At 41.4% G+C, this 25,789-nt stretch overlaps 2 protein-coding genes across 5 annotated transcripts in view; both read right to left on the reverse strand.

Annotated features, from left to right (window-relative positions):
- Nucleotides 1-1,071, reverse strand: part of loxl2a (lysyl oxidase-like 2a) — a 52,357-nt gene extending 51,286 nt beyond the window's left edge. The window contains exon 1 of the mRNA XM_080424121.1: nucleotides 907-1,071. The gene's annotated coding sequence lies outside the window, so the exon portion shown is untranslated. The remainder of the gene's footprint in view (nucleotides 1-906) is intronic.
- A 2,409-nt stretch (nucleotides 1,072-3,480) lies between these two features.
- The window catches only part of tacc1 (transforming, acidic coiled-coil containing protein 1), a 54,100-nt gene continuing 31,791 nt past the window's right edge, over nucleotides 3,481-25,789 (reverse strand). For 3 of the 4 annotated variants that reach the window (XM_080421867.1, XM_080421866.1, XM_080421864.1), the window contains exons 2-13: nucleotides 25,476-25,582; nucleotides 18,429-20,175; nucleotides 17,293-17,365; nucleotides 12,734-12,929; nucleotides 10,607-10,668; nucleotides 8,198-8,320; nucleotides 7,859-7,935; nucleotides 7,695-7,738; nucleotides 6,016-6,179; nucleotides 5,730-5,836; nucleotides 5,459-5,579; nucleotides 3,481-5,320 (exon numbers count right to left, since the gene is read on the reverse strand). In XM_080421867.1, the coding sequence (XP_080277993.1) occupies nucleotides 5,255-5,320; nucleotides 5,459-5,579; nucleotides 5,730-5,836; nucleotides 6,016-6,179; nucleotides 7,695-7,738; nucleotides 7,859-7,935; nucleotides 8,198-8,320; nucleotides 10,607-10,668; nucleotides 12,734-12,929; nucleotides 17,293-17,365; nucleotides 18,429-20,152 (2,757 nt within the window). In that variant the 5' untranslated portion in view covers nucleotides 20,153-20,175; nucleotides 25,476-25,582 and the 3' untranslated portion in view covers nucleotides 3,481-5,254. Of the gene's footprint in view, nucleotides 5,321-5,458; nucleotides 5,580-5,729; nucleotides 5,837-6,015; nucleotides 6,180-7,694; nucleotides 7,739-7,858; nucleotides 7,936-8,197; nucleotides 8,321-10,606; nucleotides 10,669-12,733; nucleotides 12,939-17,292; nucleotides 17,366-18,428; nucleotides 20,176-25,475; nucleotides 25,583-25,789 lie in introns of all 4 variants that reach the window. The other variant, XM_080421865.1, reaches the window with a different exon arrangement.

Raw genomic sequence — 25,789 nt, forward strand, 5'->3', positions numbered from 1 at the left:
GCCCTTTTTACTTTTAATTCGTTTCAGTTATTCAATCATACACCTTACACACATATTGCAATTCATGTTGGTCTACAAGCTCTGACATTTTCAGAGATGATACAGAATTTCGGATTAAGTTTAAATGATTAAGATTCCCTGCAGTTGTGTGCAGTTATGCAATTTAACACGTTGGTATTAGTAGCCTATACAGTAGTGTACATTATTAATGATGGCTAGCTACCATTGCCAGGGCAAGTCTGTGAATAGGTATTATTAAATGTGGAAATGATCAGTTGAAACAGAGACAGCATATAGTTTTACTTTCCACAGTGGTGTAAAGTAACTAAGAACATTTACTCAAGTACTGTACTTAAGTAGCTTCAATTTTGAGGTATTCTTTTACTTTAGTGGAGTATTTCCAATGTTCTATACTTTTACTCCACTACATCTCTGAGGAAAATATTGTACTTTTACTGCACTACAATTATTTGAAAACTTTAGTTACTAGTTACTTTGTAGATTTTGATTATTATTACAAAACATACATTACCCACTTTAGCCCTATATACATTTTGTATTTGAAAAATAGCAGATCTACAAGCCCACAATACTTTTTTGTGAGCTTGTAGATCTGCTATTTTCAAATGATTTTTATACATTGTATACAGTCGAAAACTCGAAAACATTCTGCACAATAAGTACTTTCTACTTTTGGTACTTTAAGTATACTTTGATACAAATACTTACTCAAGTAAATTTTGAATTCCAGACTTTTACATATTGCTACATTGATCCTTTACTTAAGTAAAAAAAAGAGTACTTTTCCACCACTGACTTTCCTAGAGGTGCACAGTATAGCCTAAAACGGAGACAGTGTATAGTAGGAGCTTACATCTTAATGATAAAAAAAAAAAGCACACTTACTTAGTCTGGCCGCGGGACGCACTCCAACAATAAGCAGCAGACCTCGGGTTGTTCACTAACACTTGTTGAACTGGGTAATGTCCAGTCCTGTACGTAGCAGACAGTCCTTTATGTCCTCCTCCTCTTTATGTCTCAGGCTGTGTCCTCCTCCTCTTTATGTCTCAGGCTGTGTCCTCCTCCTCTTTATGTCTCAGGCATCTCACTGTTGGGACAGGCCGGCGGGTTCCTGGAGGTTCCCGTCCCACTGCGAGCATCACTGAGCAGCCAATCAGCAGCGTTCTCAGCATCCTACACACGCCCCCTAGTTGTCCAATTTTGGCCAGAGGGAGCTGTTGCTAAAACAAACAAAAAAGGGGAAAAAAAGCAGAGAGAGAGAGAGAGAGAGAGAGAGAGAGAGAGAGAGAGAGAGAGAGAGAGAGAGAGAAAAAATACGTGATTTCTAGGAAGAAATTGTAAACTGTTTATTTTATTCCTATAAATCACTTCTTTTTTTGGCTCTTCAAAAGTATGCATGTATTTCTCCTTCAGTATGTAGCAGTGGTGGAAAAAGTATTACATTTCTTTTTACTTACTTACTTGAGTAAACGTACAAAATGTACTTAAAGTAGTTTAGTAGGTTACGTTTTCAAATGTATAAATTGTATAAAAATCCTTTGAAAATAGCAGATCTCCAAGTGTGAGCTTGTAGATCGGCTATTATCAAATGGACAAAATGTATAGGGAGGGTTGAAGTTGTTAATATATGATTGCTTTGTAATAATAATCAAGATCTGCAAAGTAATAGTAAGTTTTCAAATAATTGAAGTGGAGAGAGTAAAAAAAAATACAATATTTGCCTCTGAGATGTAGTGGGAGTAGAAGTAAAAGTATTGAAAACTGGAAATACTCCAATAAAGTAAAAAAAAAAAAAAGACCTCATTTTACTTAAGTACAGTACTTGAGTACATGTACTTAGTTACTTTCCACCACTGGTATGTAGGCCTATGTATGTAAGAAGGAGTTCTCCTAAGTAACGGTATGGACTAGAGCCATAGAGTTATATGTAAGATGATTGTGTGCGTTCCTAACATCACGTCCGCATTTCTGTTATTCACTTAGTTGACTTTATATTTGCCAACATAGGTCGCTGAGACATGTTAAGTGAATGACAGAAATGCGGACGTGATGTTATGGATGAGGGAGCGCCAACGCACACTCATACTCGCACACGTGTGCACGTGCGTGCTACGGTACGGGGCTGTCCCTATATATCATAACTATGTGCCGTCCGCACTTATACCTCTATGACATTGGAACCAAATGGACCCTATAACGGGTCCATTTGGTTCCATTTGTACACTCAGAGTTAAATTAACATTGATTTTACAATATGAATTGGGGTCCCAGAGATAAAAATGCCATTAAATGGGGGTCTGTAGCCCTAATGCCTGTCAAACTGGGGGGTCCTTGAAATTAAAATGGTTGAGAATCACTGCTAGAGCCATAAAAAACAATCTTCTCTTATGGGGGTCCCTGGCATATCTTTTCAAATGGGGGTCCACGGGCTCGTAAGTGTCAATTTGGGGGTCCTTGACATGAAAAAGTTTGAGAACCACTGCTCTATGCGTCCCCAGCATTTGAACTGCTCAAGAAAGTGGAGGCTGGAGCCTGCAGGGTAGCCTGGCTATGTGTGTGTGTGTGTGTGTGTGTGTGTGTGTGTGTGTGTGTGTGTGTGTGTGTGTGTGTGTGTGTGTGTAACAGTCAGTGGTGGAAAAAGTAGAACTACTCACATTTTTTACTTAAGTAAAAGTATCAATACTGCAATGTAAAACATACTCTGCTACAAGTAAAAGTAAGGTATTCAAAATTTACTTGAGTAAAAGGTATTTTTACTTAGGGTATTTCCAATTTTCAATAATTTTACTTCTACTCCACTACACTGCAGAGGCGAACATTGTAGCCTACTTTTACTCACTACAATTATTTGAAAAGTTTAGTCACTAATTACTTTGTAGATTCTGATTATTATTACAAAATAATATACATTATTTAACTTCAGCCCTATATATACTTTTGAAAATATCATATCTACAAGCTTGTAGATCTGCTATTTTCAAGCGTTTGTATACATTTTGAAAACTTGAAATGGGAAATTCTTCATGATGAGTACTTTGTACTTTTAGGACTACTATAGTACATTTTGATTACCTGACTTTTACGGTCTATGCTTACATTGTAATATTGATACTTTTACTTAAGTTAAAATGTGAGTACTTTTTCCACCTCTGCATGTAAGCATGTTTTACAGTCTTAAAAGTCCAACAACAGCCTCTGTGTGGCTTCCGTACAATAATGGTACCTCAATTAATTATTAGGAAAGACTGGTGACGCGAGGTTAATTAATTATAGCTTGCTTCACTGTGTGGGAAGTTTGCGCCACCTTGTGGTAAGAGGAGCTTACTGCAATACACAGGAATGAACTCAACATCCTCTCCCACGTTTTGCATGGAGAAGCCTTTAGTGGAGTTAGCAGAACTGTAACATGAATTTGTATCTGTATTATCACAAGACAATACTGTGCAGCATTTAAAACTCAGAAACACTGGAAAAAGCAAAACAAGCAGCATAGGCTGTTCCTTGGTAGATTAGTGTTAGCGTACCATTTAAATGTTAACCATTTTATTCAGAAATGCCTTATGCACAAAATATAATGGTTGACATCAAATCTTTTACAAATACTGACAGCAAAATAATGAATATTTAGTATTAAAATATAGACATTTGTACTGCAACAATGAATTTTACATACAAGGCATCTTCGAGCAAATACAATATCATCACTACAGGACATGATTTGGCACTGACATTGGCACAAGATTGTTCTGATCCATCCAACTAGGTTCATTGTAGACATTTACTGGGTGTTTAATGGCTCCAACACAGCATAACTCTGAGTTCAGAGATAAATGAACACTCCATATATTCTGTGAAAGAGTCCATTTAGTTCGAAAGAACTATCTCAACATTTTAAACAAAATAAAATGTGATGTATCTCAACATTTTAAACAAAATAAAATGTGATTTTTAGGTACAATTGCGGTTTTACTTGAATTATTTATAGCGATATCACAAGGATCAGAACAAATCCATTCAAACCCTTTCAGGATATTTTGAGCAAACACAGTATACATATATACATACATAAACACTTTGGCAAGAAAATCTGGGAACATTTGCATCAGGCAAATCATTGAAAACTAAACTAGTTTACTTTTTTTTTTTTTTTACAAAAGTGTCAAAATAAAGGCACATCTGCAAATGGGATACAGTTTAACACGACCATTGTCCAAAAATATATGTATGCATGGCCTCCAATATAATATGCAGCCAACCTACATCCACTGTAAACCTATTGAATGCAATATCATTTACCTGATACATTTATTATGTAATTTAATTAGGCGCTGTATTTCTTGAAAAAGAAAATAAATCCATATAGTATGCAACTGCTCGGCATAATGCATCTACTAAGTGTGTAGATGCTCAAGACATTGTTGAATTTTATGGCAATAAAAAAAAGAACGTCAAAGCCAACTTCATACATGCACTGTAATATATACAATTCATTACAATGTCAAAGTCATAAAAAATGTTCTCATGACATGACTTATAAAAGGAAAAAAATCCAAGATGTTAAATATCAACATAATAAACTACAAATGGGTTATTAGACACCATAAATCAATATCCCCTTCAGAATAGCAGCCAAGTGACTGTATCATTGGCATCCATCAAGTGTACGCCTACTGAGTGTTTAAAATAACAATTACTGTATGATACAAAAAACTAAATGGAATATTGATGACTGGGCTCTTTCCCTGTGTGCTACAATATTTTCATCTCATTCAACTAATGAACACGATAGTTATTTATAAAACACTGTATAAAGTGTGAATAAACAGCTTGGACATATCTCGCTTGCTGATTCCTCCCTGTCAGTCACAACCACACATTTGGAAACACACAGTTCCAAGGAGATGACCAACAAACACGTATGATTCAAAACATCAGGTTAATAGAGAGAGAGCTAATAATCAGGATACCCCAGGTGGCATCTCATCACAATGTGACTCATTGAGGCCTTATCTTATCATGTGATTCTTCAGCTGACACTTATTCACTCTGATAAATAAGCAAGTGCAATCATTGTGCATTTTATAATAATAATAACAGGAGGCCGGGAACATTATTGAAACGTGCTCAAATCTGATATTAACATCATATGTTGCCGTGAGGACTGGAACGCATCCGTGCAAAAAAAAAGGAGGAAAAAAAGTGATATTTGCATGATAGTTTGATTACAGGCCTCTCAATCTGTTCCCAGTTTGGCAATCAGTTCATCACAGATCTTGGTGAGCTCTTCAATCTCTTGATTCTACGGGGAAAAAAGGCAAAGGTGCAAGCATTTGGTGTCATATGAATATAATAATAACAATACAGACAACATAACAGACTGCATTACGTTTAAATACATTTTAAGTGAAGAAGCATCAACGCCTCATTGTTCTCCTACCTTCTGAGAGACAGCTCTCTCAAGAGACTCTGCCTTCATCTGTTCCATCCTCAAGCTGGCATTGAGTGCCACACTCTCAGCGTTGGCCTTGGTACGCACCTGGGCTATGTCCTCATTGGCCCTGCAGGACATTAGGGTGGATGAAAATGATATACTGTACATGGGAGCGGCATGATCTTATCCTTGTTTTAATTTGTTTTAATTTGAGTAAGGAATAATTGCGTCAAAGCTCCAGGGCACTGATCACATTGCCACTGGTGACGGAACATACTTGTCCAGTTTCTCCTCAGCATGGACCTTGAGTGTTTGGTAGCGCTGCTCCTCCTGTTTGACACGCACCAAATACTCCTGGGCACATTTTTTCAACACCTCTTCATTCTGGAGACAGAGGACAGATACAAACAGATATCAGGTCAGGATAAAAGTCCTCTGGTGAAGTAATGTCTTGAGACAGACTGTGTGGGAAAAGCAGAACGAGGAGCACTCGTTCTTCCGGCACAGGAAGCCGGGGCCGGATATATATTTGGTATATTTGGTTTTCATTTATCCCCACTGACCTTCTTGAAGCCCTCCAGAACAGCCTTCATGTTCTCATATCTCCTGAAAAGGTCCGACAGTGAGCGTTCCACAGAGTTGAGATCAGCCACTGCCTGGTCTCTCTCCATGGTCAGCTGCCTGACACTCTTGTTGCAACTCAGAGTTTTCTGGTTTTCCTCATCCTCTGGACACCGTAGAAGGAGGCGAAAACAGTAGAGTTTTAACCAAACCACAGTTACCTGCTATCTTTCTGTAAACAGCACTATCACATGAGTCTTAAATCAGAGGAAACAAGAATGCACTCAGTATAGAGTGGTGCTAGAAGAACCAAAATGGACGAGTTTCTTGCTCTTGGTAGCATGAATGTGCACAGCAAACTTTATAACAATTCTGCTGGCCTTACTTTTCAACTGTTGGCAGACAGAAAAACAGGCAGACAGAAAAACAGACTGGTGACAAAAACATGACATTCCTTGGCAGAGGTAATAATAACGAAAAACTAAACAAAACAAAACATCTGACTACATCATGCTATTGAGTGAGATTGTTTGAAGTGTCCCACCTTCATTACTGGAAACATCAGTAATAAAACTTGTGTTGATTTATATGATTATGAATTGTATAATCATTATAACCATGTACAATTCAACCACATAACTCTATACTTTCGTTAGAGTTATGTATGTCAAATAGCAAAAACAGAAGATCTACAAGCTCACAACGTGTCATTTTGTGACACATTCTGAGCTTGTAGATCTGCTATTTTTTACTAATCTGTTATTGCTGAATGTTTGCCTACTTTTGCAGAATGTTCACTTATTTTTGCTGAATTTGAGCCTATTATGACATGGCCAGAATAGGGACGCTAGGGTTCATGTGGCGAAACCATCTTTGATGGGAGAGGTGTTGTAGCTTGCTCTAGTCTGGTTCTTTTTTTTTTGTGTGCCAATTAATTCCTCCCACTGCTGCCGTACCCTACTCCTGTACAGTAAAACGCTATTTATAGTAGAGATCACCTTGAACAGATACAGTAGGTAAGAAAATGCCACCAAGTCATTCTATATCGGAGATAGTGGGGCAAAGAGTGGAGCCTACTCCTTTGGCTACGGTTTGGGGTTTTCCCCTCACTGCCCTCGCTCTCTAAATTGGAAAAGGATGTTTTGGCTTTTGTAACTCTATTGGCTAGGTCAGGAGACTCATTTTGATTAATTGGAAATCACCTACTTCCCCTTCCCACACTCACTGGATAAGAGACATCTTGTAACGTCTAAAACTAGAAAAGAACATTAGATTGTCATTAAGTGGATCCTCCAATAAGTTTGGGAAGGTATGGGGTCCATTCTTTCAATTTGTCCAGAATTTAAAGGGATAGTTCACCCAAAAGATGACTTATTTTCTATCAATTACACACCCCAATGAAGCCTTGTTTTTGTCGCATTCCTAAGCCAATAATGTTATGACCGGCGAAAGCATGCTAACGTCTCCGGTAGGAGACTCCAAGTTGACACTTTGAGTCTCCTACCGGAGACGCCGCCGGCTTAATTCAATCCGTTTATTAAAATGTTTGTATTTGATAGTTTGCACTGAAGGAAGCTATTAGGTATCTGCATAATACCAACTTTTGCTGTTGAATGCTTGTGGAAAATCCAATAAACAAAGTAAAAAAAAAAAAATACCACCAAGTAAGGAAACAGCTTACCGATCATCTGTGCAACAGTTTTTTCATATTCTGCAACAATTTTCCTGTCAAGAAAGGTGATAGAATAATGTCTTAATATTGTATGTACACAATTGTGTTTTGTATACTGTACGTAAACCAAGATGTAAAAAATAATAATAACACAAATAAAAATAGATTCATACCTCATCTCCAGAACCTCTGCTCTGCTCTCTTCATACTTGTTCTTCCATTCATTGGCCTCAATCTCTTTAGTGATGATCTGTTTGACAGAGAGAACATTTACAATATCCAATATACTGTATATGTTAAAGGGCGACTGACATTTTTTAACCTGGATCGGTGGGACATTCTAATCTGCACAATTATTACTTGTACTTTTGGTACTTTAAGTATATGTTGTACGTTTACTTTTACTACATTTTGAATACGGGACTTCTACTTGTAACAGAGGATATCTACATTGCAGTATTGATACTTTAACTTAGGTAAAACATGCGAGTACTTCTTCCATCACTATGTACCTCTTCTCGTATCAAGGCAAGCACTTCAGCCTTGTCCATCTCACTCAGCGGGACATTGTCCTGGGAGGGGCTTGCTTTCTCTTGTCCAATCACCTTTGTTGGACCGAAGGACAATTCCTTAGGCTGCAGAACATTTAGAAGACATGACAACCCTTTTCTTTTACTTTATTATTACAAGCACATTTTATTGCAGCTCCCCACGCTATAATCCCTACAGTACCTCCACAGATTTATAACGTTCCATCCAGGGATATTTACACTGCAGTAAAAAATAACCCTGAGAGTCTTCTGGACTAGAGTAGTATTGCAAGGTTTGGTTTCATTAATAAATGACTTGTCTTCTAGTACCCAGGGGCTAGTACAGGTGGAGGCCACTGTATAGAATGAGTTTCAATAAAACATTGTGAACACAAATAAGTTTATACAGCATGGGCCACAGACCAAAGTAGAATGTCTTACTGTGAGAAGGTGCTGGATGCAAAATAGCACAGAAAAGATTGCAGATTCACAGTTTTTTTTGCTTTTAGACATAGACTAAATAAAATGTGAGTACTTTTTCCACCACTGCTTGTAGGTGGTAAGCAGGATTTTATAGTGGATTCTTTGTTTGACAGGGAGCCAGTGTAGGTCGTAGAGGACGGGGTGTAATACAGTACAGAGGGTGAAAGTGAACAGAACCTCTCTCCTCAGCATTAACTATAATGTTGTTGGTGCTCCCCAGGGTTGTGTAAGCTCAGCTGTACTTTTCACCCTTTATACTGACAGCTGTCGTACTGAGGAATGTCTGTCTGAATGAATGTCGCACTGACACACCAGACCAATACATTCTAAAGCAGTGGTTTTCAACCTTTTTCATGCCAAGGACCCCTAAATTGATATACATTTGGCCGCGGACCCACATTTGAAAATGTTTTGTGCCAGGGACCCCCCAGAAGCAAAGATATCAGTTAATTTTCGCTTTAAAAAATATAAATATTCAAAGATATGCACACTTTTTCAAGGTTTTTCAAAAATAGCAGATCTACAAGCTCATAGCGCGGCACTCTGCTATTTTTCTATAGCCAAAGCTAAGTGGTTAAAAATGATTGTGACGCTATGTTAACTCATTTTGCTGGGGACCCCCTGGTACTCCCTCAAGGACCACTGGTGGTCCCCGGACCACTGGTTGAAAACCACTGTTCTAAAGTACTCTGATGATACAGTTTTGATTTCTCTCTTAGATAGTTCCAGTGATCCTGGACTGCACCAACACAGAGTAAATAAGGCGGTGGGGTGGAGTGATAACAACGCTCTTATCATGAACACAAAAAAGACAGAAGAGATTGTTTTTGGTGCCCCACTGGAGATACACAGATCCCCCATTACTATTCATAGTGAACAGATCAACCAGGTGTATTCGTATACATACCTAGGAGTAGTAATAGACCATATTTTGTCATGGAAAGACCAGATTGAATCAGTGGGTAAGAAGACAAAGCAAAGAATCTATTTCCTTCGCCGTCTGAGATCTTTTGGTGCTAGTAGACAGATTCTTCTTTTGTTTTTCACTTCTGTTATTATGAGTGTTCTTCAGTACTGTAGTACCACCTGGTATGACATTCTGTATAGTAGTGTGTATATCTGTCTGTCTCTTATGTCATCATGATTTGTGTGCATGGGGTTCTCATCTTAAACAAGCTGCGTGCTTAATGAGAGTTCCAGTTTAGTAGACCTTGTATTGTGAATTTGTACTTCCATGTACTGTTATGTACTGACTGTCATGTACTATTCTCATGTCTTACTAAATAAACTACATCAATCAATCAATCAATGGATGTCTGTAGCCTTAAAGTCACAACTGCTGCAGCAACTGAACGTTTGTTCAAAGATTGTTGGACAACCACTTCAGAGGCTCTATACATCTGCGTATAATAACAGTATGCTAAGGTTGGCAAGGAATATCACTTCAAACACTAGCCATGTTTTGTATGGAGAAAATAGGTTGCTGCCTTCAGGAATGAGATACGGTGTTCCAACATACAATAAGGTCAAACTGGCCAGAGTTTAGGCCAGGGGTAAGCTGAGTGGTGGACATTGCTCTTGTCTTTATATGTCTTTATGTATGTATTTTAGTTTTTTGTGTCACGTCAAATGTGTGTACTGTTTATGTGTTGCATACATGGCAGCTGGGTCGCAAGACAAATTTCTGTGTGAACTGACAATAAAGTATTATCGTGTCGTATCGTAATAATATTACACCCGACCATATTATGGTCTCTGGAGCGGGTACTGGTGAGCAGACGGGCAGCTGAGTTTAAATGTAAACATTTTAAAACACCTTCAAGCCAGTGACTAAGAATGACTGAAGGAAACACGAGTCCTGTGCAGTTTATTGTCACAGTTTCCATCTGTAGCTTCAACTCTACCTACCGTATTATCTTTCAGCCTCCAGGTATCCTCTTCCAGACGGTCTATTACCTTGGTCTCAGGCCCTAGAAAACAACACAATCCATTAGGGATCAATACCGTTGAATCACTCCACAATACAATTTAAATGGAATTAAAATAAAGTTCATATCATTTAAGTTCAAGAGATACAGGGATCTTATCTTTATCTTGGATTGCTTGTATTGATTCTGACCTAAATTGATATTTTATTAGTTTTTTGGGGTGATTTTGCCAATGAACTCTTCCCCACACACACATTTGTGTGTTATCACTGCTGTTGTATCTGGCTTACCTGCCAGTGCCGCCCCGTAGAATTATGTGCAGTGATATCACCCTCCCCAGCCCGGCTTCCCTACCCCGAACACAGGCCAATTATGTTCGCATAGATGCTCGACAACGCCGGATGCACCACGGTGGATTTGAACCTACAACCTCCACGGTGGTGGGCAGACTTTACCACCCGAGCACCCTAAATGTATATTTTAGGTAATTTCTAATTTCTACAAACCACTAGATGGCAGTAAAACGTTTCATGAGTCAAAACCCCATTTGCATCTAAACCCTAACATGAAAAACAATGGCTGTTTGGACAATTATTTAACCAGGGAATGGTTTCGGTGGCATGCGTGCTATTTATCAACAATGTCCTAATACAAATACAAATGAAATTGTTTATATTTCAGTGTATCATAAGATATTTAATATGAAAAAAACAAATATGTTGACTATATCCCTGGATAACTAATAATAACTAAACTAATCATGATCTAACTAACTATAATAAAGCAGAAAAGCACTCAGAGAGATGCTACAGGCTACCTCCAATATATGCTCTGTTATGGGCATTCTAAATATGGCCCATTGGACTAACTTTGACCTTGTACCGTAACCCTGACCTTTGGCTGATTTGAAAATAAATAATCTCAAAAGTGCAGGTGCACTCAAAATCTTATTAAAACTGTTCAAGTGAACAATGACACAAACAAAAACACAAACAGTCAGACAGACAGACAGACAGACAGACAGACAGACAGAGGCAGGCAGGCAGACAGAGGCAGGCAGGCAGACAGAGGCAGGCAGGCAGACAGACAGACAGACAGACAGACAGACAGACAGACAGACAGACAGACAGACAGACAGACAGACAGACAGACAGACAGACAGACAGACAGACAGACAGACAGACAGACAGACAGACAGACAGACAGACAGACAGACAGACAGACAGAGAGTGATTACATTACACCCACTGGTGCGGGTGTAATAAATAACTAAAATAACTAACTAACTAATAATGTCATTCCAAATGACCCTACAGAGGCATAATGGATATATTTAGCACTGGGATGCTACAACGAGGACAGCCAACAGCGCAGGCACTTTCACTATGTAACAATGAACTCTTCTTGGCTGCGTCCAACACCAGTCAGTAAAAGCAAGGCAGTCTAGAGGTGTGCATAGTCAAGCCACTTCAGCACCCTCTGGTGGTCAGATTTGCAGATACCGGTACATACCTAATAGTACACAGGCGGGCTAACAAACAAACAAACAAGTTCATCATAACAATAGTTTTGCATCTCTTCATGGTTGAAATAAAGTCAACCTCAGTATCTATCATTGTCAAACTTGACATGAAATATAGTATTATACTATGATCAAAGTGTGATAACCTCTATCTCATTGGTTCTCAAACCTTTTCATGTCAAGGACCCCCAAATGGACACTTATTAGCCCGCGGACCCCCATTTGAAAAGATACATTTTAAGGACCCCCAGTTTGACATGCATTAGGCTACGGACCCCCATTTAATGGCATTTCTATCTCTGGGACCCCAATTCATGTTGTAAAATCAATGTTAACTTAACTCTGAGAGTGTACAAATGGAACCAAATGGACCCGTTAGGGTCCATTTGGTTCCATTTGTACACTCTCAGAGTTACAGACCCATAAGGGTCCATTTGGTTCCTATCCATCATTTAGCTGGGGACCCCCTGGAACCCCCTCAAGTACCCCTGGGGGTCCCCGGACCCCACTTTGAGAACCAATGCTCTATCTCACCTAAGAGGTGTTACAGATGGTCTAGGAACAAATTTGGTTGATGATTCATACCATTGATAATAGACGTGTCATCGATGATGGGCTGGTGTTTTTCAAGTCCTTTAGTGCACTCGGTGACCTCTCTGTTCTGTGCGTCTGTAGTCTGAGCCAAGATGGCAGAGGATGCCAGTTTCTCCTCGTCGGTGGCAGGTCGGCCGTGGTGTGTGATCTCTGGCACATAAACCACCACCACCTCCTCCTCCTTCTCCTTCTCCTCCTGGAGAAACAGGGGGTGAGATGTTAGGCTTCATTTATACTGCACTTCTGTGATGTGGTGAGCTTGTAAAGCTAATCGATAGTTCAGGTAGGCACGGCAGGCAGGAGGTGTACACACTCAGCCTCACACTTCTCCCCCCCTTTCCACGTTCAACCTCACTCAGCTCCTTTCATTCCCATTCGTTAACAAGCCAACACATACGCCCTCAATCTAAATGGTTCATTTATGTGGTATATTTAAGCAGAACACTGTTCACTCTTCATGCTCATTATTGGTCTCAGCTCTGTTTCTGCTGTCTGTCAGTTCCCTCCACCTCCCCAGCCTCCTCCTGTGGCGTGCCATCTAAGTTAAATGTATGATTCTGTCGGTTGTATGATGTTACTGAATCTGTATTTTAAAGGTAAGGTAAGTGATTTGTTTTCTTTTTTGTTAAAAAGGTTAAAGTACTATATTCTGATAGTAATCATTGCTACAGAGCGTTTGTTCGGTCACAGGGGTCTCTCCAGCTCTTTAGTAAACAGAATATAGTACATTTTCAGGTGAGAGCACTGTAAATGCATTTTCTGTTTAATAAAGAGCTGGAGAAACATGGGAGACTCCTTTTACTGAACAAACACTCTATAGCAATGAGTACTATCAGAATATAGAGCTATTTAACACTTATTTTAACCAAAGTAAATCACTTACCCTACCTTTAACTTAAGCTTGAAGGGCTCAATATTTAAATGTTTGTTCTGTGGATTCTATGTTTCTGTAGATTCTATGTTAATCTGATATGAATGTATGCCCTGAAGGCAAGGGCTCATGTTATGCAATAACTCTGTATCTTATGCTCTGCTCCTTGGGGGTTTGTGATCTGTGTCATGCTTGCGCAGATAATCTGTAGTATCACAGGAGCAGAGTCACACCGCCAAACTGAATGCAATAGCATTGCAATAAATCAGGGGTGGGCAACTTTGATGATGGAGAGGGCCACAGGCCACTATATTTCCACACTCACTCCAGAGGGCCACTATACTTCCACACTCACTCCAGAGGGACACTATATTTCCACACTCACTCCAGAGGGCCACTATATTTCCACACTCACTCCAGAGGGCCACTATACTTCCACACTCACTCCAGAGGGACACTATATTTCCACACTCACTCCAGAGGGCCACTATATTTCCACACTCACTCCAGGGGGCCACTATATTTCCACACTCACTCCAGAGGGCCACTATATTTCCACACTCACTCCAGGGGGCCACTATATTTCCACACTCACTCCAGAGGGCCACTATATTTCCACACTCACTCCAGAGGGCCACTATATTTCCACACTCACTCCAGGGGGCCACTATATTTCCACACTCACTCCAGAGGGCCACTATATTTCCACACTCACTCCAGAGGGCCACTATATTTCCACACTCACTCCAGAGGGCCACTATACTTCCACACTCACTCCAGAGGGACACTATATTTCCACACTCACTCCAGAGGGACACTATATTTCCACACTCACTCCAGGGGGCCACTATATTTCCACACTCACTCCAGAGGGACACTATATTTCCACACTCACTCCAGAGGGCCACTATATTTCCACACTCACTCCAGGGGGCCACTATATTTCCACACTCACTCCAGAGGGCCACTATATTTCCACACTCACTCCAGGGGGCCACTATATTTCCACACTCACTCCAGAGGGCCACTATATTTCCACACTCACTCCAGAGGGCCACTATATTTCCACACTCACTCCAGGGGGCCACTATATTTCCACACTCACTCCAGGGGGCCACTATATTTCCACACTCACTCCAGAGGGCCACTATATTTCCACACTCACTCCAGGGGGCCACTATATTTCCACACTCACTCCAGAGGGCCACTATATTTCCACACTCACTCCAGGGGGCCACTATATTTCCACACTCACTCCAGGGGGCCACTATATTTCCACACTCACTCCAGGGGGCCACTATATTTCCACACTCACTCCAGGGGGCCACTATATTTCCACACTCACTCCAGAGGGCCACTATATTTCCACACTCACTCCAGAGGAGCCACATTGCATATTCTATGTCACACAAAAGTAGCAAAAATAGCCGATCTACAAGCTCAAAACACCTCCGCAGCATGACGCGTTTTGCCATTCTACCATTTACCATTCTATATCACACAAAAGTAGCGAAAATAGCCGATCTGCAAGCTCAAAACGCGTCGCAGCGCGACACGTTTTGAGCTTGTAGATCTGCTATTTTTGCTATTTTTGAATTGGAATCCTGAATTTCTTTTTGCTATTGTTGAAATGGAATCCTGAAAAGTAATATTTTTTTATTTAATTTCAAATGCATTTGTATGAACTTAAATACAAATGCATTGGACACAAAAAAGACAACATCATTTTAATACTAGTCATTAAGCTACTAATATAGACCGAAGTAGTTAAAGCGGCTCTTGTTTGCATGTTTGGAATTGTAACAGCTGAAATCAATGATATATCAGTATTCTGATATTAACCTGCGGGCCGCATTAAGTGAAGGTGGGGGCCGCCAGTTGCCCATGTATGCAATAAATGGTTATTCCTGACGAAAGCGTCTAACTGAACTGAACTAACAGTGTATAAATCAGGCTTTTGAAAACCATGTGAAGAGTGGTGTTACAAAATGAGCCAGCCACGTGAAAAGAAAACATACATTATTGTAGATTGGTCTTGCGAAAAGGTGGTTACTGTCATGAAAGTAATCCAGGTGGAATACTTCTTACTTTAAGACAAAGAACTTCCCATTTTTTTTTTGAGTTTTGAGTTTTGTACAGAAACCTTTCACACGAAAGCCATTTGGAAATACAAGGGATTTGAGACAAAAATGATAATGTGACATTATGATTAATAATTTATAATTCCACACACTCATCATATATCTGGCAATGAGTGTTAACACCATCAGATTGTGGCTCTGGGGTTGTGTAAGGCCATGATGTAACATCGAACATTGTTGAAATGTCTTCAATAGTTGTTCCGTTGATTAGAGATGGATGTTCCAAAAATAGTCTCATTATTGCTTCCATGGTGAAACGGATCTCTACGTTAAGGCTTTTAGTACATAAACAAACGCAAACAATGTTGATTCTGCCAATATGTAACATCACAAAAACCAGTACGGCATGTCAACTTTATATTGTGTCTACAATTTGAATTAGACATAATCTGCGGTTCCGGAACCGGATCTTGAAAACGTTTTTTATTTATTTATTTTAAGGATATTATATATTGGCAGACTTTGCTTTGTTTGTGTCTATGTGCAACAAGAGTGACTTTGAGAGCTGTTTCACCGTGCAATGTAATGAGGAGACTATTTGAAGGACTGTCAATTTCTAGTCAAAAGAGCAACTATTGAAGATATCTCTCCAGTATTTGGAGTTACTTCATGGCAAGGTAAATGCAACCCAAATCTCTACCAACCCCTCTAACCCCTATATATGAATTGTGAATAAACTGTAGCCCATCTACAAGCTCAAAACGCATCGCATCGCCTTGTAAGCTTTTAGAAAATGTTTTCACTTATATACAGTAGTGACACGCCTAAAAGAGGGACGTCAGGTTGAAATGGTTAAGATGAGGTAATATGAACACACTGGGTGTGGCTGGGATGACTCTGGGTGCACTGAATGTGTTTGTATCTTGAAGTAGCAGAACGGCATCATGTTGGGATGACTCTGTGACTCTGGGTGCACTGAATGTGTTTGTATCTTGAAGTAGCAGAATGGCATCATGTTGGGATGACTCTGTGACTCTGGGTGCACTGAATGTGTTTGTATCTTGAAGTAGCAGAATGGCATCATGTTGGAACTACAAACTAATACTGAACTGTAGAGCGGGGATGAGTCACTGATCTGTCACTGTGCCAGGCCCGGCACTGCAGAGCTGGACACAATGATGATCCCATCAGCTTGAGGAGCGCGTGTGTGTGTGTGCGTGTGTGTGTGTGTGTGTGTGTGTGTGTGTGTGTGTGTGTGTGCGTGCGTGTGTGTGTGTGTGTGTGTGTGATGTGAGAGGAGGGCCAAGGGGGTTTGAGAGTTGCTGAATAATGGCCCTGGCATCTCTGCAGTAAAAGGGAACACTTTCGTCTGATACTGAATACACATTCACACTATCGCTTTCAAACAGACACACTATCTTTCTCTTTGTCTTCCTTATCACACACGCACGCACGTGTGCGCGCACACACACACACACACACACACACACACACACACACACACACACACACACACACACACACACACACACACACACACACACACACACACACACACACACACACACACACACACACACACACACACACACACACACACACATCATTACCTGATTACACACGTCAGGGACCAAGGGCTGGCTTTCATACTTCTTTACTTTACAGGAGTTCCTGCAAACAAAGCACATAGGAATCATTCACATTCAGGCGTCGTCACAGTCATTTGCCATTTGAGCTTTTGCACAACAGCTCCACATCAGACACAAAACAGATGCATGTAAACAAAACACTGCAGCCCAACTTCTGGAGGAATCACAAGACCGGACTAATTGAATTGCTGATCTGACCTGGTGTTGTGTTGCAGGTCAGAGCCAAAACAAGAGATCAGTCTGCTTCACGTGCTCTTTTATCTGTTTGTTTACCAGACAATACATGCCTTGAGCAGAAGAATAAGATGGGAGGCAGAGAGAGAGAGACAGAGAGAGATTGAGCGAAACTATACTTACAACAGAAAACATAGAAGCTTGACTCGCTCAGGGGTCCTGATGCCAATAGAAGTGGAAGAAAGCAGAGATTTGGGGGGGTTTGCATAAGAAGAGACAAGAGGTGTCAAGGACAGAGCGAGGACAGGTTGGGATGAGGGGATGAAGAAAAGGGAAAGACAAGGGAGAGTGAGTGCAGTAAAAGGGGTTCAGCCCGGGCATGTTAGAGTCAGCAGTTAAGGTCAGAGTCTGGGGGAGATTTGGCCATAAACATATGATGCAAATAGCCCTGCAAAAGCTGAGAGAATATCAACCACACTGATGCTATACGCACTTAACAGCCTATATTTAGCCTGTTCAGGGATCACATCAATGACCAATATGCAGTGTTAAGTGTTTGGCATGCATTCAAAGCAGTTTGGTATGCTTCCAACTGTTAGTGGATGTACAAAGCAGTACACCGGATGAGACGTAGCAGGCTCACAAGTTTGTGCTGAAGCTGAATAAAGCAATCAGTGAAACAACAAGGGAGCATATGACACATAGATATTTGGAAATGTGTAATTAACTGTCTGGACAACGTTAATAGTCCAACTGCAATCTGTCTGGAATGGTGTCTATGAAGTTAAGTAACCATTGCTACAGAGGAAGAATATGGACCTTTTTTTTACACTTTCAGAGTTAAATAAACCCTCTGAATTTCACTGTGTATTAACATATGGATGAAAAACTCAATGTCACTGTAGACTTACGTCACTGGCTTGTCCTTCTTTTTCTTGGGAGCCTGTTTCACTTTCTTTTCCTCTTGCGTGTCCTCTGCTTTATTTTTACCTCCATCCTTCGAAGACAAAACGTCCTTTTGCACACCTCCATCCTTCACCTTGGTCTGAGGCAGAGGGGTGCAACTGGATATGCTCTCGTTGTTCAAGTCCTTAGAGGACTTAAAGGGGTCCAAAGAGTCATCAAAGTTATCTGGATCAAACTTATAGGAACTTCTGGGCAGCTCTGGAGAGCCGCTAACCGTAGAATTGCTACCAAATGGATTGAAGTTGGGGTCATCCCATTGACTGGGATCAAAGTTATATGTTGACTTTGGAATCGGAACATCCTCCAAATTTAGAGGTTCTGTGGACTCTGAAACTGTAGCAGGGGTCGTTTCTGCAATCAGCTCTGACACCGGCTCTGATACTTGTTCAGGATCCGGCTCAGACACTGTAGGTTCTGGTGCCGGTTTGCGGGTGACAGCTGATCCTTTGGACTTCTGCTTTTTAGCAGGAAGTTTTCCGAGTGTCTTTTTCGCGCCTAATCTTCTCGGAGGTGGCTTTCTGACCTCCCCCTCATCCATTCCAAAGTCTAATTTTACCGCCTCCTTGAATTCCGTGGATGATTCCATCACTTCCACCTCCATCTGAGATGCAGAGCCAGCCTCGCATGGAGGAGGCATCGAGCAGCCTATTGGCTCTAGCCTGGGGAGAGAGTTCATGCCACATATGGGAGGAGAATTCTGAATTTTGGATCCCCCGCTATTGAAGGGGTTGAAGGTGTCATCCAGCTGGTCGGGGTCAAAGTTGTAGCTTGCCTGCGGGACCTGGCATATCTGGTCCTCGTTCTCAGGAGCGGGTTCGGTCAGTGGTGCCGGCATCTTCAGGGACGGAGGCTTAGACTTTGTGGGTTTATTGTTTGGCACGACCTCTGTCTGACTTGTGAGGCCATTTTCGATTGGCTCTGGAGAGAGAAGATGATTGTCTGCAGGGAGCTCTTGAGTCACGCTGAAAAGTCCACTGTCCTCAGCTGGGAACGGATCTGCAGCTGTAGCTGTAGCTGTAGCTTGAGCTGGGGTAGGGGCAGGGGCAGGGGCAGGGGCAGGGGCAGTGGCAGGAGTAGGGGCAGGGGCAGTGGCAGGGGCAGGGGCAGTGGCATGGGCAGGGGTAGGGGTAGGGGCAGGGGCAGTGGCAGGAGTAGGGGCAGGAGTAGGGGCAGGGGCAGGGGCAGTGGCAGGAGTAGGGGCAGGAGTAGGGGCAGGGGCAGGGACAGTGGCAGGAGTAGGGGCGGGGGCAGGAGTAGGGGCAGGGGCAGGGGCAGTGGCAGGAGTAGGGGCAGGGGCAGGGGCAGTGGCAGGAGTAGGGGCAGTGGCAGGAGTAGGGGCAGGGGCAGTGGCAGGAGTAGGGGCAGGGGCAGGGGCACGGGCAGGGGCAGGGGCAGGGGCACTGCCAGGGGTCAGGGTTGAGGAGTGGGTAGGTTCAGGAGGTGGTAATGAGGTTGATGTTGTGCATTCAGTCACGTCAGGTTGTTCCATGGTTAGAGGGGACTCTTGGTCAGGCAAAGATATCAAGGTGTCCAGGATGTTGTCCACTTGTTCTGCCATTTGTGTGTGGATGTTCATGTCCTCTGGGCCCCCCATGGGGACCACAGGTTCACCCTGGCCCATATTCTGGTCCGGCAGCACCTCCTGAGTGATAGCAGGTCCAGTCACCATCAGCTGCACTTCCTGCTCCAATGCTGAAGACCAGATGAGAAAGAAAGCCTCTATTAAAGTCACAATCAACAAATTAAAAGAGTACTACACCCAAAAAAAAAATCATTTTTTCTAAGTCACTTAATGGAGACTCTTTTGAGACTCCACCGTCGCACCGATCATCAAATTATTGTCTCAGAAATGCGACAAAAAAAAAAACTCCATGAATTCAAGGCTTCATGGGGGTGTGTAAATGAACACAGAAGGACGGTGTGGAGGAGGTGACGGAGGTGCGAATAGCGAGGAAGTTGGACGCTATCATGGACAACCATGGTGGGAAGATTTAGCAGGAGGCGTAAAGATAGATAAATCTTCCCCAAGGGGACAACCAATAGAATTAGATGGTCGTTTGTGTCTGAAAACAAGTTTATTTTGTTTTGCCAGTAATGTGATGTCTTTTACCCTGCTGTGTCTACAGTCATTTTTCTTGCCCTGTAATCTGTATCATCACTGCTGTGCTGCCTTTGGCGCCTGCATTTCCCTCGCAGGATCAATAAAGATCTCGTCTTATCTTATCTTGTCTTATCTTAAGGCCATGGACATTTCTACGATTGGAGATTCATTTCTCACTCACGTATATTGCCTGTTTAATAGTCTGCCCAATAGGAATCTAAACCCAGGGGGTATGTTGACAACTGATTGGTTCTCTGAATGCAGGCTGCTGCTACCATGCCAACTGGTCCAAGAGCACCTGTTGTCATGGTGATGTTTTTATTTGACAGTAAAGGCCGAGACAGTTAAAGAGTGCATTTTGATAAAATGACAGATAATTCTATGTGTTGAGTGACTATCAAAAGATGTGATCACTGCCCTCTGGGCTCTGGGAGATGTCAACATATTTTAGCATGACTGTCATGCTCACAGTTTACACATGGAATATTATGTTGCTAGGAGATGAGAAACAACAGCCTGATGTATTTATATCCACATGCATGCTTTAGTCAAAATACTGATGCCATCTATAACACAATACATCGTACATAGTATTGTGTTATAGAACTGCATTCTTATTATGCAGCACTTTATTGTATTAAATAACGTGTCTGTGTGAGTGTGTGTGAGAGAGAGTGATAGAAGACACGTGTTCACACACACATGCTGAGGGAGGTCACAATGAGGACAAACATGGCTTCTGTTAGTTCAGTCCTTCTCAAACGTTTTCATGTCAAGGACCCCCAAATTTATATGTATTTGGCCACAGACCCCCATTCGAAGATATTTCTAAAATAGCAGATGTGCAAGCTTGCAGCACGGCACGAAGTGACGGGCTGTGAGCTTGTATATCTGCTATTTTTGAATAGCCAAAGTATAAAATATGGATAAAGTAGTTAAAATGATTGTGATGCTATATTTAAAAAAAATTGCCTGGGGACCCCCTGGACCCCCTTGCCTGGACCCCACTTTGAGAACCATTGTGTTAGTTTACAATAAAAGGTTGATCTTGTGTTGACATGTGATACAAAACAAATGTAATCCTTCCACATCCGTGTCATTTTCTTTAAAAATGTATTATGATGAAAAAATGTTAGTGATTTGATAAGGGATTGGTCAATGTGATACTCAGTGCATTGTGGTTAGTGAACCAGTATCACCTTGTTGAAACTAAGCCAGTTCCTCAAAGAAGTTCATTCGTTTCTGGATCCTGAACTGTAGTATGAATTATAGTGTTGCCGTTGGGCAGAAACCTTGTATCTCTATCTCATTTTGTATTATAAATTAATGCCCTACTTTATACTTTGTCATATGACAATGTCATGCAAAAGTAGCAAAAGAAGTAGCATAAATAGCAGAATTTACAATGAGCTTGTATATACTGTATGATATTTTGTATTTTGACAATTTTCGCACTTAATAACTCGCAAAAAATAGTGATGCCTGAAAGTCGTTAAAGGGTGATTTTGTCATTCGTTTTCAGGTTCAGGGTAAAAACTACAGAAGGGTGACACACCTTGCAGGTTTGTTTGTATGCAACACAGCTGCAGCTAATCAAATTACCGTAATAATAGCTGTGTTAGAACTGTTGTGCCAGAACAGTGGGTGTGACACTCGTCAATGCTTGCACATTCACAGTTCACACGCCTAAATGTAACCAAACACACAACAGTTGTAGCCACAACTACAATATGCACTATCTCAGTAGTTAGAGTGTCTGCCCTGAGGCTGGGCAAGACCTGGGATGTTGGTTGTCTAGGAAGTTGACAACCGGAAATGGTTGAATTTGGCGGAAGTACCGCCCAAGGAAATGACGTTGATGCTTTACAAATCTGTTAACATTCTCCGTGAATGAAACGAGTGTTGTGATTGGTCAAAAAATATCGTTTCCGGGGAAACGGAAATCCTGTCCACTCAGGACTTCCTAGACACTCACTGCTTTAGGTCGTGACCAGGCTCTTCTCTTTGCAGAAGAGTGAGGCTGGGACCGAGGTTAGAGGCTGGGAGGTCGTGGTTCAGTCACACCAAAGACTATTAAACCATTCTAACCCATCTGCTATTTTTGAAAAATCGTGAAAATGTGTGCAAATCTTTTTTAAAGCGAACATTTGTAACTCAAATCTTTGCTTCTGGGGGTCCCTGGAACAACATATTTTGAAATAGGGTTCCGCGGCCAAATAATTTTTTTTGGGGGTCCTTGACATGAAAAGGTTTGAGAACGACTGATATAGAAACAAAGTTTTTTTTCAGAAAACTGTTAGGATTTAGAAGACATTTTTGTAGAATCGGCCTCAGGCCTTAATGGGTTAAAACAATGGTAGTCAATGCCTCTCTGCTTGGCACTCAAGCATCAAGGCTTGGATTGGGGGTAATTCCCTGTGGCATACTAGTGTCACATCCTATCCAGGGGCTGTACTTGTGCATCATGGCTGGGGATGTACTGGTATATCAAGCTGCCTCAGGCTAAGCCAACAGGAGATAGGCTCCTGACACTGGCTTACAATACGCATCCCCCATTTAGTAATTAACCTTAACTTAATTAGGCTGCAATGCGGCGGCAAACTCCAAAACTAGTCCTCTATTCCTCTATAGTATCAGTCTATCCATCCCTCTAATAAATAATAGATCTGACAACATCTGGCTAGAGTTTACAGAACTATCTTAAATGTTTATGACAAAGTATTACATTTTGTCAACATTACCAAAATAAGCTTTGCTGCTGCTGTCAGTGCCCTGGTGTTGTGGGGGGACTTTTAGATCTACATCTAGAAAACATTTACTAAGTTGTCTAACATTATAGCCTGTCGCTGGCATGGTAACGGAGACGTTGGATAGGCCACAGACGAAACAAGGCCTTCTGCGAGTTTACATTAGCAGAGGTTTCATGAGGCACATTGGCTCCACTCCGCCAAGAGCAGCCTTTTTCTCAGCCACGATGTTCCTTCTCCACACAGCTGCATGATGGGATGTTTGTGGTCGAAGGCGAAGGAAACGTCACCTCCTCCTCCTCCTCCTCCTCCTCCTCCTCCCATTTTAACCCATTGAGACCTGAAGCCGATTCTACATGTCTCCTAAATCCCAACAGTATTCTGAAAAACCTATGTTTCTATATCAGTGGTTCTCAATCTTTTTCATGTCAAGGACCCACAAAATTATATGTATTTGGCCGCGGAACCCCATCAAAATATCTTGTTCCAGGGACCCCCCAGAAGCAAAGATTTGAGTTAAAAATGTTCGCCTTAAAAATATATATATTCAAAGATTTGCACACATTTTCACGATTTTTCAAAAATAGCAGATCTACAAGCTCGTAGCGCGGCACTCGGTGCCGCGCTATGAGCTTGTATATCTGCTATTTTTGAATAGCCTAAAGTGTAAAATAATGCTTTTTAGCTCAAATCTAAAAATGACACAGTTCCAGGTCTTAATGGGTTAACAACACACACTTCTGAATTCTGCTTGGATTTACAGTCTGTTTACCGTCACCTTCCAAGCTTGTAAAGTAGCAGTATATACAGAACAGACATGGTACACGGGAGATTCCTGTTCATTTATCAATCTGTGGCAAAGTCTACAAATGTGACCAAATTACATTTGTACTTTCTCTGAGTTAAATTAACACTCCGGATTTGACCGTGTAAATGCTGCATGCAAACACACACACACACACACACACACACACACACACACACACACACACACACACACACACACACACACACACACACACACACACACACACACACACACACACACACACACACACACACACACACACACACACACACACACACACACACACACACACACACACTGTTTTTACAGTGAGGATTATCCATAACAAAACAATGAGGATTCACAATGCATCATTGCATGTTTTTGAGGTTACGTCAAGGCCTGGAGACAGGAGACAAGCCTGTGTGGTCTGGTAACATGCAACATTTAATCAAACTAATCTATTTAATCGATAACAAAAAATAATTGATAATCGATCATTTCTAACCCTATTTTAGGCATGCAATTATAGGCGTATAAAAGGATTTTTTTTAAATCCAAAATACTGAAAATAGGCAATCGTTGTGTGACAAAGTGTAATATAACACTTATATGGTTATTATCAATTCGTTCATAAATACAAAATTAAAGAAAAATGTGCTTCTCAATTATTAGTAATTGATATAATAATCGCCATGAAAATAATTGTTAGTTGCTGCCCTAGTAGCATGTTCAGTCACTCTTCTCTGCACTCTGACCTGTCCCATTGACCAATAGAAAGCATCTGATCTGACCTGTCCCATTGACCAATGGAAAGCCAACAGAGCCTGTGCTTTTGTCTAACCTGCTGAATTCCAGACCAAAGGACATTCCCACACTCTGTTCTCCAGGCTCCTCCCACCCATTCAGCTCACAATAATGACACTGCCGTCAGCATCATCACAAGCAAGAACTCAGTATGCACAGCCACTTACACAGTAAGATCCTCAGTGCTCATTTAACTTGTGAGAGTGTACAAATCCAACCAAATGGAGACGTAAAATCAGACGCAGCACACATGCAAATTATGTGCAAATGAGCATACCCCCAAAAATGAAAATACACATGCACTGACACAGGAGTGTCCAGAGGGACTTCAAAAGACCGTCTTGTTTCCATGGCAACATCAAGGAGGCAGTCGCTCTCCACGTGAACGCAGAGCGTGCCAGTGGAGATGGTATTATATAATGTCTGCTCAGTGCAATGAAGTTGTTTACGTTCATACAGACAGACCTTCAAGAAACATCGAATGAACCTATAGCATGCGTTTTCCTTTGTTTCTTGTTGGTTGTACATTTGTGTAAAGCGGTGGTCTCACCTGTCGCGGCTGCATCAGGGATGTTGTCCTCCAGCTCTCCTGGGGATTTCAGAGGGGAATGCACTGGGGTGGCTGCAGGGGTCTCAAAATGGCCCTCCGAGTCAGAGCTGTAGGAACCAGAGAGAGAGAGAGAGAGACAGAGAGAGGGAGACTTTAGACAAAAGAACACAAAGAGTGGACTATTCATGTTTTAAAAATGTTTTGATATTTATATTACATTACTTTAGTTTTACTTGAGGATACACATTGAGCAAAGGTAGTATAGACCAGCATTCATTGTCATTTAAGGCATTTCAAAATACCAGCAAATCAAG

This window comes from Gymnoscopelus braueri (assembly GCF_963280865.1).
Source record: "Gymnoscopelus braueri genome assembly, chromosome: 3".
Taxonomy (NCBI): domain Eukaryota; kingdom Metazoa; phylum Chordata; class Actinopteri; order Myctophiformes; family Myctophidae; genus Gymnoscopelus; species Gymnoscopelus braueri.